The 13,308-nt window shown below is 37.7% G+C and overlaps 1 protein-coding gene across 2 annotated transcripts in view; it reads right to left on the bottom strand.

Moving 5' to 3' along the window:
* The window catches only part of Galphai (G protein alpha i subunit), a 127,121-nt gene that overhangs the window by 19,979 nt on the left and 93,834 nt on the right, over positions 1-13,308 (bottom strand). Inside the window, exon 5 of one of the 2 annotated variants that reach the window (XM_067141084.2) lies at positions 1,909-2,097. The exons of the other annotated variant lie outside the window; for it this stretch is intronic. Within the exon in view, the coding sequence (XP_066997185.1) occupies positions 1,909-2,097 (189 nt within the window). The remainder of the gene's footprint in view (positions 1-1,908; positions 2,098-13,308) is intronic. 2 annotated transcript variants of the gene reach the window in all.

Raw genomic sequence — 13,308 nt, 5'->3', positions numbered from 1 at the left:
AAGCGAGTCCTCCGGGAATTATCGCAAGCTCGGTTTTTCCCTTCCTCATCAATTTTTTTTGCTAGTGGCTTTATGTCGCACCGACACAGATAGGTCTTATGGCGACGATCATCATATCTTTTACGGCTTCAGTTGTATGTCTTCGGTAACTGTCCAACACAAGCACGTTTCATTTTTGTAACAAAGCTCCTAGGCGACATTGCCAAATGCACTTCACCCAGTCCTCAACTAACGCACTGTCCATCCAGCCGAACTCTTGTTCTAATAATAACACAGGACGGCAAGTTTCCTTTCGGAAGCGTTTTCCTTTTCAGAACCACATATGGGGGGAGTTTGGTTCCATCCGCTAATATGCACAACAATTACCATGCATCGTTGCTTTTCGTTACCACCTGTTCTGATGGGTTACACTTTTAGAACCTTTCGTATCCACTGTATTTTCCAACAGCATTTCAAAATAGACAGGTGTCTGGTCAGCATTCCCAATTTAGCGACAGCAAATATGAATTTTGCTTCCTCAAATGAATAATGTGAAGCTGAAAGGCCGTTAATTTTTCTTCATACGCCCCAGGGAGACGTGAAACAGATGTACGTCTCCAAGTGCATAATCCCTTTCTCCGATGAAAGTTTCGGATCCATCTGCGGCTTGCAGTAAAACCCTGAGTTTTGAGTTCTTCTGAGATCTCTAGTGCTTTCAATTGACACATTTCACTAGAAACACCATATCGCGTTTTTCTATCACAAATTTGTGGAGCCGTTCAATTTCCGGAAACACTGCACTCCGCCCACGGAACGCTCTGCGATCGCTGTTACTTTTTAGAAGTTTTTCCTTCTTCTTCCGCCAATCATGAATACACGATTCATCAATATTGTACTTTCTGCCAACGGCAATATTTCAGTATATTTCAGCTTCGCTTACAATTTTAAGTTTCTCATGCACAGTAAATGACCGCAGACGCCGTTTTGAATCCATCGCTTACTATCGAGACAGCACTTTCATGGGACAGATACAGAACTCGAATGTGAGCGAGGTAGACTTCCGGAACCAACAGTCTCGACTCTTTCAAAGTACAATATCCCACGAGATCAGCTATTCGCGCACCCACCATGCCAGCAACACTTGTGAAACAAATGACCATCAAGCATCCGCAGCAATGGCTTTCATACTTATCGCATATTTGCCCATATTCTTTGATTTACCGTATTTCAATACCTTACATTTCGCGTTTACATGGCACTGTAACTGTATTGAGAAAAAATCGATCTTGTTTTCTAGAACGAAACTAAAACACAGTAAGACCTGTATGCCTGTTTACATGTTGTATATTGAGTACAGCAACCATGTTCAAATCTATTTCAAACGTTAGTAAATATTTACGAGAATGAACGGCTTGAATACGACCCGCACCCAACATTTAGAACCAATATTTTGGGGGGAAAAAATGCGGGTGGTATTCGGGATTATACGGTACGTTTACTATTGGGAGTGATTAGCATGAAAAGCTTACCTGCTGGCTTTCTATCTGGATGGTCAAGGTTCAAATACCAGGGTACCTAAGGTTGAAATTCCACTAGAAAGATTACGTGGTGTTAAGAAAGGAATCTGGACTGAAACCATTAGCCAAACCTCATACTGAGCAAGGGTGGTTCCAGTGACCTCAGAAATACATGTGATAAGATGAATGTGTTCTGAGAATACATTTCCGAACAATTGTTAGAATTACAATTAGTTTCTTGAAAGGCACATGCCTTGAACAAATTATAAGCTATCTCTACATGATTAAAAGTAATTTTTAAGCCTACTTAACTTCATCTACACAACATCTACACATAGCTTTGTTTCCTAGAATGTTTTTCTGCAATCTTCAACTTTGGAAGCAATAATGGAGCTGTGGACTTGTCACCAACCTGTGTACTCTGGGAAACATATTGTGAGTGGACTCTTGGCAATCTTCTCTTCGAATAGATCCTTTTTATTAAGAAAAAGTATGATTGACGTTTCCACAAACCATTTGCTGTTGCATATTGAATCAAACAATTTCATTGATTCTATCATTCGATTCATCTCTTCATCCTCAGCCAAAACTAGATCATAGCCTAAAACAAAAGAAAGATTAGTGAAGAAACAGAGCTCTGAAAATTTAAAGAACATGTTACCAGGAAATTCTCACAATTAAGAAAAGAGGTACCTAAGATCCTTGTAGAGAATAAACAACAGAAGTGCTGGAATTATGGTTCAGAATCCAGAATTTTGTTATACACAGCAAAGCTTGATGATGATGCTTGTTGTTTAAAGGGGCCTAACATTTAAGGTCATCGGACCCTACACAGCAAAGCAACTCCTGGGACAATAGCTATTTGACTCTAATGTTCTATATCACTTCAATTTATCTACATACAAATGAGTCACCGCAAGTATAGTTGTCTAAACATGCTACTATCAATCTAACAATGGTATTCTTTTGTCTGTTGCTATTCACATTTTTGACATCAGTCGCTGCCTTCGTGATGTCCAGGCCGTACTGCAGCGAGCATGGGAAAGCAATCAGCTGATCACTACGGGTGGAAGGTTAGCATGCGGGACAGTTAAGTTGGTTGTGAATTTTTTGCAGTTCTACTGACATTTTAACATGTGCTGCATATTTACTCAGAAATATAAGAGATTGGTTAGTCACCAACTGAAGTGCTTAATTAGGGAAGAAAACTTGTGTGAGCATGTATTCATGCAAGCCTACAGGTTAAGAAGATCGATATAGAATATTAATTGAGATAGTGCATTCAGTGTTCTATTATAAACCACGCTGTATATATAATTGAATTAAGGTGATCAGTGATTGAAATCACCATGCCAAAGAGCTGCTGTGTGCCCGACTGCAAAGCTAATTATAACTAACTGTGGGGAGTATACTCCAATATTTGTGTTTCCATCTGATGAAGAAAGATTTAGATTATGAAAGAAAGCTATTCCTAGGGAGAATGTAATAGTTAATCAGAACACAGTTGTGTGCATCTTTTTTGGCTATTTGTTTTACGTCGCTTCGACACAGATAGGTCTTATGGCGACGGCGGGACAGGAAAGGGCTAGAAGTGGGAAGGAGTCAGCCGTGGCCTTGATTTTTTTTTTTGCTATGGGCTTTACGTCGCACCGACACAGATAGGTCTTATGGCGACGATGGGATAGGAAAGGCCTAGGAGATGGAAGGAAGCGGCCGTGGCCTTAATTAAGGTACAGCCCCAGCATTTGCCTGGTGTGAAAATGGGAAACCACGGAAAACCATTTTCAGGGCTGCCGATAGTGGGATTCGAACCTACTATCTCCCGGATGCAAGCTCACAGCCGCGCGCCTCTACGCGCACGGCCAACTCGCCCGGTCGTGGCCTTGATTAAGGTGTGAAAATGGGAAACCATGGAAAACCATCTTCAGGGCTACCAACAGTGGGGTTCGAACCCACTATCTCCCGGACACAAGCTCACACCTGCACACCCCTGCCAACTCGCCCAGTGTTGTGTGTATCGACTACTTTTCTGGAGACCAAAATCCTGAGGGAAGTACGAGTGTCTCGTCCAGATGGCCAGTTAAAATTTATGATTATGCCATAAACATAGGTATGTGAGGTATATTCTTTAGGGTAACCAGTCTTGCGGCTTATCTGAGTTCGGTGTAGTACTGTATTTGAAAATTCAAGTCCAATTTATGTATTTTCGAAATGTATTGTGGAATAAGACTGCTGAGATTTTTCCTATCAAACTTCATATCGTAGGCTACTGTACTGGGTTTTTTCAAGAAAACTGAAAATGAAAATTGTACAGTCATAATTTTCTGTTTCAAAATGTACAATTTTTTATAGTAGTTTAATTTCGTGGCAGTGAAAGTAAATATTATGTTTTATTATTGCAGGAGGTGAGGTCAGGAAAGCTACAGTGCTCTTGGAGTGCAAATGGTTAAGTAAAGAAATAATTTACAATTGTAATATATTTTATTGATAACTGGTTGAGTGTTCTCTACCATTGTGTATGATGTGAATGTTGACTTAGAAAATGGATAGAAATCGCAAGAATACATCGGCAAAGTGTAAACCCGTACTCAAGGGGCAACCTAGTGTGCAAATCCTGCTCAGAGATCACACTGCCATCAGCCTCACACTCCATCAGGTTCAGATTCACTCAAACAGTGATGTCCCAGTATCAAGCCAATCGAGATTTCAATCACTGATGCTTTTAGAAGTCGACAGTCAGTTCTTCCTCCAGTAGGGAGAGGAATAGCTTATAAATGTAAGGATTTTCTTCTTCTTGCTGGTAAGCCATTATACATGAATGTGATTGGTAAGGTACCTTAGCTAATTCATATTTACCACATATACTTTAATAATCCAGCATGTGTTGTTGATGTATGGGTTATCAGTCCATAGACTGGTTTGATAAAGCTCTCCATACAACACTATCCTGTGTTAACCATTTCTATGTAACTACCTACATCTACTCTGATCTGTTTGTCATATTCATGCCTAGGTGTACCCCTACCATTTTTACCACCTACACTTCCCTAAAAAAATAACTGAACAAATCCTGAGTGTCCTAAGATATGTCCTGTCATTCCATTTCTTCATCTCACCATCATCATCCTCCTTTCCCCTTATCCAGCACCTGCCGGATTTCTTCTTCTCGTCATGTTTAGCCAAATCAGCCTCCTCTCACCAATTTGATTTCGTATCACGTTATTCGTGATCCATTGTACCCATCTCACGTTCAACATTCTTCAGTAACACCACATTTCAAAAGTGTCTATTCTCTTTCTTTCTGTGCTAACTATCGTCCATGTTTCACTTCCATACAACGCCACACCCCAAATTAAAGTCTTCAAAAACATTTTTCTAATTCTTATTTCAATGTTCGAAGTGGGCAAATTTCTTTTCTTTAGAAAGTCCTTCCTTGCTTGCTTGTGCTAGTCTGCATTTTATATCCTCCTTACTTCTGCCATCACTAGTTACTGCACTACCCAAGTAACAATATTAATTTACTTCCTTTACGAATTCACTTCCCATTCTAACAATCTCTTCATCTTCTGAATTTCTCCTCACTGTTTCTCATAACAGTATCAGATTCTTTGCCTCTCTGCCAGACTGCGTCATTTTCGGATCAGTCTAGTGCATTCAAAATCGCAGTCCTTTTGAAGTTCTTGGAATCTAGTTCAGATGGTACAGGGTCAACTCTTCAATACCCACAAGAATAACAAGTCCAAGGATGGACACCTAATACTTCCACCAGGCTTCAATTGCTGATCGCTGCTCATTACCCACTTGTAAATTCAACATGCGTAGTAGATTGTAAAGTTTCACTGATTTGGTTTACGTTTGCACCAGGAAACTTCATACATACTTCCTCAAATCGATAATATTGATCAGGCTCCAGCCTCTTTTGATGTGCCTCTGAACAGCATTATTGCGCAAAAAGGATCACAGAGTGTGTTTATGAAAACGAGAATTTATGATGCATGATAAATGCTTGCCATTACAGCTGATGGAAGATCATTTTCAAAAGGAAAACTATGCCTTAGCAAATACTCATGGTGGACTGAGTTAAAACTGTGGGGGATAGAAGACCCGGTGCACTACTGAAACAGCCGGCTCTGCTTGTTTTAGATAGTTTGTGAGGTTACCCCGTGAATGTAGTGAAACAACTTCTCAATGAAACTAAGGCACGATAGGTGGTCATCCCCAGTGGCCTAACATCTACTTTGTAGCCACTGGACGTACGTATTAATAAACCATTTAAAGGCCACTTACGCAGAACTGTTTCTTACACACACCAGATGAGTTGGCCATGCGAATACGGGTGCACAGCTGTGAGCTTGCATCCGGGAGATAGTAGGATCGAGCCCCACTGTCGGCAGCCCTGAAGATGATTTTCCATGGTTTCCCATTTTCACACCAGGCAAATGCTGGGGCCGATTCCTTCCCACTCCTAGGCCTTTCCTATCCCATCATCGCCATAAGACCTATCTGTGTTAGTGCAACATAAAGCAAGTTGTAAAAAAAGAAAAAAGTTTCTTACACATTATGCATGCAGAACATGTCCTGAAGACAAGAGTGAAGTGATGTGTGCAGTTACAGTGCAGTGATGTACTTAGTATTGCTTCTTACACATTACACATTCATACTGCCTGAAGCATGGTATGGTAGGTGGTATAAGCCAAGCGACAAACAAAGCTACCTACCTCACAAACATCGCACTGTACTTGAAGTACCTCCCTAAAACAAACCATTCACTAAATGTTAAAAAATTCATATTTTATGAACTGCACACATTCATCCTTATCTTCTGCAAGGTTATTTGTACCTATCTCCCAAACACCCTGTATTAAATGTACCTCAGTAAATAGATGTATAATCTGCCTAGTCAATACTATGTACTAAAATTGATTTACATTTCACACTTTTGAAAATATACTACTTGTTTCAAGAACTATGTTAATTCTCTTCTTCAGCTATAAAGGTTAAAATTCATATATCACATTAAGACCTAATGAAACAGGGAGCCCCCACTAAAAAACTTAAACTGTAACATATACAATATAACATTAAAAATTAATAAATAATGGTAGGGAAGTAAAGTGTCCATCTTGTCATCTCCATATAAACACGACATTAGACATGTGTCTGTGTAGATAAAATGTTGAACACTGCTGCACTATGACGTCAAATGTATTCTGTATCAATGTATCAAATTGGATCATACTAAAAATAATATAAAATGGCGTTTAAACAAGCTGTCTTCAGAAAATAGATGATAATGCTGCCAGGTTGACATGAACCTTACATAGTCTGCAAGAAGGAGAGAAAAATAGTGCAAGTACGTGAGTGAGCACAATGTAAACAAAATGAGAGTACAGCATGTAAAGATGATTAAAACTTACCGATATTATAGATATTACTGATATTATTATATTTTGAAACTTTGAACTCTTTTCTTCAATTCTGGTATTCTGAGGCTATAATTGACTTGTCACACTGCATATAACTGAAAATAATGTACACTAGTTTCACTGTTTATTATAGTGCACGTACATCATAACGTAAAAATATTATTTTGTCACAGGCCTAGGCTCAGTGTTGCCTATTATCATGTAGGCATTCAAATACTGTTAAGCACATACTTTAATAATTATTTCCCCCTCCTTTTCAGATAATAGTGAGAATGATCCTACTTTTAATCCAGCAGCTGATAGATCTAAAGAATCTAGTGATGAAATTAAAGAAGTTCAATGATGTGGGAGAAAGAGGGTAAAGGACGTTAAAAAGTGGAAAAGGAATCAACGCCAGAGACTTCGTCATGAGGATAAGGAGTATGTTGACAGAAGAGGAAAAAAGCATCGAAAGAAGAAGTTGCAAGTGTACAATCATAATTGTTGCTTTAAATGTAATAATAATGTGAGATAAAGTGTCAAGAAATTTTTGATGATTATTGGGGTCTTAGTGATCACAATTTACAGTCTTTTATTTATTCAACAATAACACTCAATAATTTAGTGAGGAAAAGAGTCAGTTTGAAAAAATCCGTCAGTTCCATTTATAAACTTGCAGATCACAGTGTTCGCAAGGAGTTTTTTCTAAAAACACTTAATGAAACATCAAAACAAATTCAAAATGTTATCAATAAGAAGAATATCTCAGGAAGTGGAATATCTCCCAAGGATAATAGGGGTCACAAAGCACCAGGAAATAAAATTCCAGACATTTCAGTACAATATTGGTAAAAGAACACATTCAGTCCTTTTCCCGTTACACAAGCCATTATTCACCTAATAAAGCACCAAATAGAAAATCAGGGTGTCCACCAAATCCAGATTTTGAAATTCCCTGACATTTCCCTGTTTTCCAGACATAAAAGAAACTTTTTTTTCCCTGACATCCAATGAAAAAAAATTATAAAGGAAGTTTCCAGCTATGACAATAATATTAAAATACATTTTGAAAATTTAACATTAAAAAAAATGAACAATTAGTGTGCATATTAAATTTCAAAGAGCCTCCGTGGCTCAGACGGAAGCGCGTCGGCCTCTCAGCGCTGGATACCGTGGTTCAAATCCCGGGCACTCCATGTGAGATTTGTGCTCGACAAAGCGGAGGCAGGACAGGTTTTTCTCCGGGTAATCTGGTTTACCTGTCATCTTTCATTCCAGCAACACTCTCCATTATCATTTCATAGCATTTATCACTCATTAATAAATCACCTTGGGAGTGGCAACCCCTAGTAATAACAGCCTATATATGTTTCATTCATTACATCCCTGACCCGGTCAATGACTGGAAAACGGGTTGTAGGTTTTCATTTTCATTAAATTTCAAAACTTGGAAGTTGAATTTAGTCTAATTAAATTCACTTGAAAATTTTAAAAAATTGATAACCATTACTGCTTCAAAGAAGAAATTTCTGCATCTATAGCCACCAATGACAGTCAAATTCTGCCATCACCCTCCACTTCTTTTCTTCTAATTCTTTCAGCAACAAAGCAGACTTTTTTTTTTTTTTTTGCAAAGAATCTTCTACTTCCATTGCTTCATGTTTCTCCTTTAGATTTTGAACAAACAAAGCATGATAAATCCTTGCAGCGTGGAGTACGTTCTTATTAATGGAGACCTTTTCAATTCCACCAAGGTTTGAAATAGCATCATATATTCTTCTTGGTGCTACAAGTGAAACATTTCCATGAAACAATATTAATATCAATTTCAGAAATGAAGCCAACTTTTCTGTTTTCAAATTTACTGTTGGCAACACAGTGCAGAGCCAAAAGTGATCTAACCTCTCGTCTCTTGAAGACAAAGAATTCGCTACTTCTCTGAAAGTATAATCCTCAAAAAAAGAAGTGAACTCCCTTTGTATATGACCGGCTTCATTACCCGAGATATATTTGTTTTCAACAAAGGCATTTAAAACTATCCTTAGCCGTTTGCTGCTTAGAGATTTCTTGGCTACACTTGGATCGAAACAAGAAATTCCTTTGGTCAGTTTACAAGCCAGCTGTGACCATTCCAGTGATTTCTTGGAAAAAGCTACCATTCCTCTTAGACAATCTGTGCGAAACACTAATTTATCACTGTCATTTAATCCACGAGTGCCACAAAGTGCTGCTCTAGCAGCATAACCTATGCCAATTTTAGATGCAGATGTCTAAATTAATTTTGAGGACATTTTCTGAAGACTGCAGCGATTCAGATTTAACAAACCTCGTCATGACATTTTTCATTGTTGCAATGAGAGATTCATACAGGAGTGGTGTAAATGGAAGATATGTCTGAAACTGTTTTAGGAATGGTTCTAAATCTCCAACAAGTGATAATAAAAATGACAACTTGGACTTAAGAAGCTTATCTTTAAGTGAAGTTGATCTTTTGAAGCTGCTACAGTTTGGGATTTTCTTGTCTCTGTTTGTTCCTTCCACATATTTGTTAACATTAGGTAGAATATCTATAGCACGTTCAATGACTTTTGAATTTTCACGCCTTTTTATAGGACAATATTTCAACGGAAATATGTCTGAACCTGAATAATGTGTAGGAACATAGCAAAACAAGAAGTGAAGAGCACAAAGAAACTCTGCAATATTCCACTGGGTTTCTTTTACTGCCATTTTATATGAATTATTGTGCACAGTATGCAAGCCACAAGATCCAATGTTCACCAAAATAGGATCATCATTTAATAAATTACTGATATCCTGAAGGAAATTTTTTATTAACATTTGGGCCAACCATTGAAATTTGTAATTTTTTTTATAGATTGAGTCCTTGCAGTGCTCGCAAAAAAAACATTTAACAAATCTCGGGAGCTAGTGACCAATAAACACGGAATCAAAATAGGAAGTGCAGACCTCATTAGTATCAGGATTGAAACAACGAACTACAAGATCCATTTGGCTCATCTGAGAAAATTTATTCAGTGAATCGTCAAAACCAACGGTGAAATGTGTGCACTAACCACACATCTCAAGAACTTGTTTATGAATATAAGGAGCCAAACCATGAGTGATTGTGTATGCAACTTTTGTTCTGTGCAGTTGAACCTTCGAAGCTATTTCAGAGTCTGGAAACATTACTGGGAACAAATGTACACTACCTTCACTGGCACGTAAAGAATGGTGTTGCATGACAGTATGTATGCACCATATAATCTCAACTTTGGTTACTTGCTCTTTCGAAAGATAATTCTGTAGACATCTTGTCTCTGGTGAACCTTCTTTAATGGAAGAAGAGGAAGCAGAAGCAGTGGAGTCATATGTGATAAGAGTTCATTGTGGTAGCTGTGGCAGGCAGAGGACAATTTGTGTTTGCAGCCAGGGTATTATCTACTGAGTTGAAGTCTTTTGTTACTTCACTATTCAAATGCTTTTTTTTTTTTTTAATAACTTGAAAAGGATGACGAGAACTGGCTGAACTTGACATTACTGCATGCTTCTTTCCTCCCATGTGACTTATTTGTCCTGAGACATGGGTTTCACCCATGTTCTGAAAGTATCATCAAGCAGCCAACTTTCATTAAACAAAGTTTTCCTTGGCTTTGATGAAGACATTGTTAGCTGAAAAAAAGAAATAACATACAGATATTGTAAAAATCTGTAAATAGTCCTATACTCCGCACAGCTTTTTTCTAAACTGAGTTTGCAAAACATGTGAGCATTGCCTTACCTATGCTGCCAGCACTCTACTACTTTGATAACAGCTGATGCAATATAACTGCGACATGGCACACAGCCCTCGTAAAATGTAATACCCTACCAAGAAAATCACATGCGAATCACAAGTGAAAAATTCACAAAATCTTCAAAGATAGTGTATGCACTTCCTAACAATATCCAACACTAAGAAAAGAATAGGTACATTATTATTAAGAATAAAATAAATTATTTGCAGCTAATGACTGTCATAGGAAGGAGGTTATGGCTGATTGAGACCACGCTGCCAATTTTTACCGAGTCACATTCTTGCCACTTGTCTTTTACGAACTATACTGGGGCATGGTACACAGACAAACTACATAATAACCAACACACGGATGTAAATAAAATTACATCTACAGTGAACCTGTACCACACACGCCGAGCGAGGTAGCTTAACCACATGGTGATGTAGACAATAGAGTTGGCAGCCAAGTTTCGACCTATATAAATCGATATGAATGGCAGTTTGGGATTGGATGGATCAAGACCGAATACATACAAACATACTGTAATTTTTTGATGACTACCAATAAATAAAATATATAAATAAAAATATATAAATAAATAACATTACTCAAACTTCATAAAATACTTGAAAATAAATTAAAGTAATAAAAATAGTTAATCGAAATGTCCGTAGTATGGGCGCCAGAGTTCACCAGAATGGATCCCTCGAATTTTGATAGAGCATGATAAACTTTATATCCCAGGGCATGTACATAATGCTGCGTACCGGTACATCTGCTGCAGGCCTTACCTAACCTCCAGAAAACGACTAAATAGGTAGGAACTGCACCTAGGTTCATCAATAACTCCACTGATTCTAAAATAGCTAACTATATTCTTAACAAAATCCGTGCATGAGCACCTCATCAACACACACAATTATACATATAATACACACACTAAAGATTGCTGGAAGACTCCATATTTACAATAACAACAATAATGAAAACAGTGGGAAAACGAAAGCGAGAACTCAGCTACCATTTGTAGATAGTCCGATGAACAATGTACATGTATGAAGATAAATACCCTTCACTGTCTCTATCAATTCGACTTACCGGTTCTCATAATCGGCAGTTATCACATCACACAGATACTGTACCTTGTAATACTGTGTTCACAAATTTTAACACTTGTTGTAAAGATATATACACACGTCTGTCGATCCTCAACATAAATTATGGAAAGTCTGAGATAGCTTTCACCAACATATAAGGCCAGACCTCCACAAGTACTACAACACTTAATGCATACCCCCTCCACAATTCGTTGATCAGCCACTTTCCACGAACATAACAAGACTACGCTCCACGAACGTTTGAAGTCCAGTCCATTGCAGCTGTGTCACTCGAATACCGTATATCAGCACCACTTCCTTCCCGTACAGTGTGTCAGTTGTCGTTCCTTCATACAGTGTTACTGCTTGTAGTTGTAGTAGTTCTCTTCCGCTGTGATGTCGGAGTATATAAAGACTTCGGCATTCCCCTTCCTCTCAGAAGATACGTCTGGATTGGTGCTTGCCAACCAATCATGACTGAACCTCTTGTCAAGTCATGCCCTGAACTTCTCCTTGCTCCCAAGAGATAAACAAACTCTGGGGTTTATTACATGAGTCAACGAACTTCCCTAATACAACAAAGCTCATCTCATCAGGCTGGGATATATACATGACTCATGGAATATCCCGACACAAGTACATCACAACAAACACTGGAGTAGCCACATGACTCATCCAAATTACCAGAGTTATTAAAGCAATGTTTTTCCACTCGTGCAAAACAAATTACTCATACCTACATATGTGGATATCTTCCAGCTTACAAATATAAATGGCAAAATATACAAATGAAATACTGATAATAATAATAATAATAATAATAATAATAATAATAATAATAATAATAATAATAAAAAATCGAACACTGACAATAATATCTCTAACTTCTACATATAATTCGGGGGTGTGATATAATTATGTACTATCACAATACTTCAAAAAATCAAAATCTCCAAATCAACAAACAACTTTCATCTTAGAATATGATGTCAGTTTATTTCAAATCTTGTTCGGTATTAAAACTTACACATGATATTACAAGCTACTAATCGTGCCTCAAAACTTCCGAACCCTTCGCACGAAAGATAGGTTAGAAACTCAACATGGCGTCGCCCGAACGGTGTCACGATTCATTACACTTTTCCACAAGGCTTGCCTACGTCAGCGCATTTAATAATAATAATAATAATAATAATAATAATAATAATAATAATAATAATAATAAGCACTAGAATGAGTATTAAGTTCAAGTGTATTTCACACTTTCATGCATTCAGTCAGTGCTTTTTGTCTGTTTTTACATTTTACGAGGTAGTAACTATCGCACACGTCATTACAGAGTAAACAAACAGTCATCCGTTGGGTTGTGGAATTTTGTCTACATGCATATTTTGTATTCAAGAGATTAGAAGAACTGAATGCAATATAGACCTAATTCATCAAGCTCGCCATTCCCCAACAATACAGAATATTCAATAGCAAGTAGATCAAAACATTGAATATTCGATCGATTGATCAATCACATAAT

This window comes from Anabrus simplex, chromosome 2 (genome assembly GCF_040414725.1).
Source record: "Anabrus simplex isolate iqAnaSimp1 chromosome 2, ASM4041472v1, whole genome shotgun sequence".
Classification (NCBI taxonomy): domain Eukaryota; kingdom Metazoa; phylum Arthropoda; class Insecta; order Orthoptera; family Tettigoniidae; genus Anabrus; species Anabrus simplex.
Note: the sequence above shows the minus strand (reverse complement) of the source record. Positions and strands in the feature narration are given on the sequence as shown.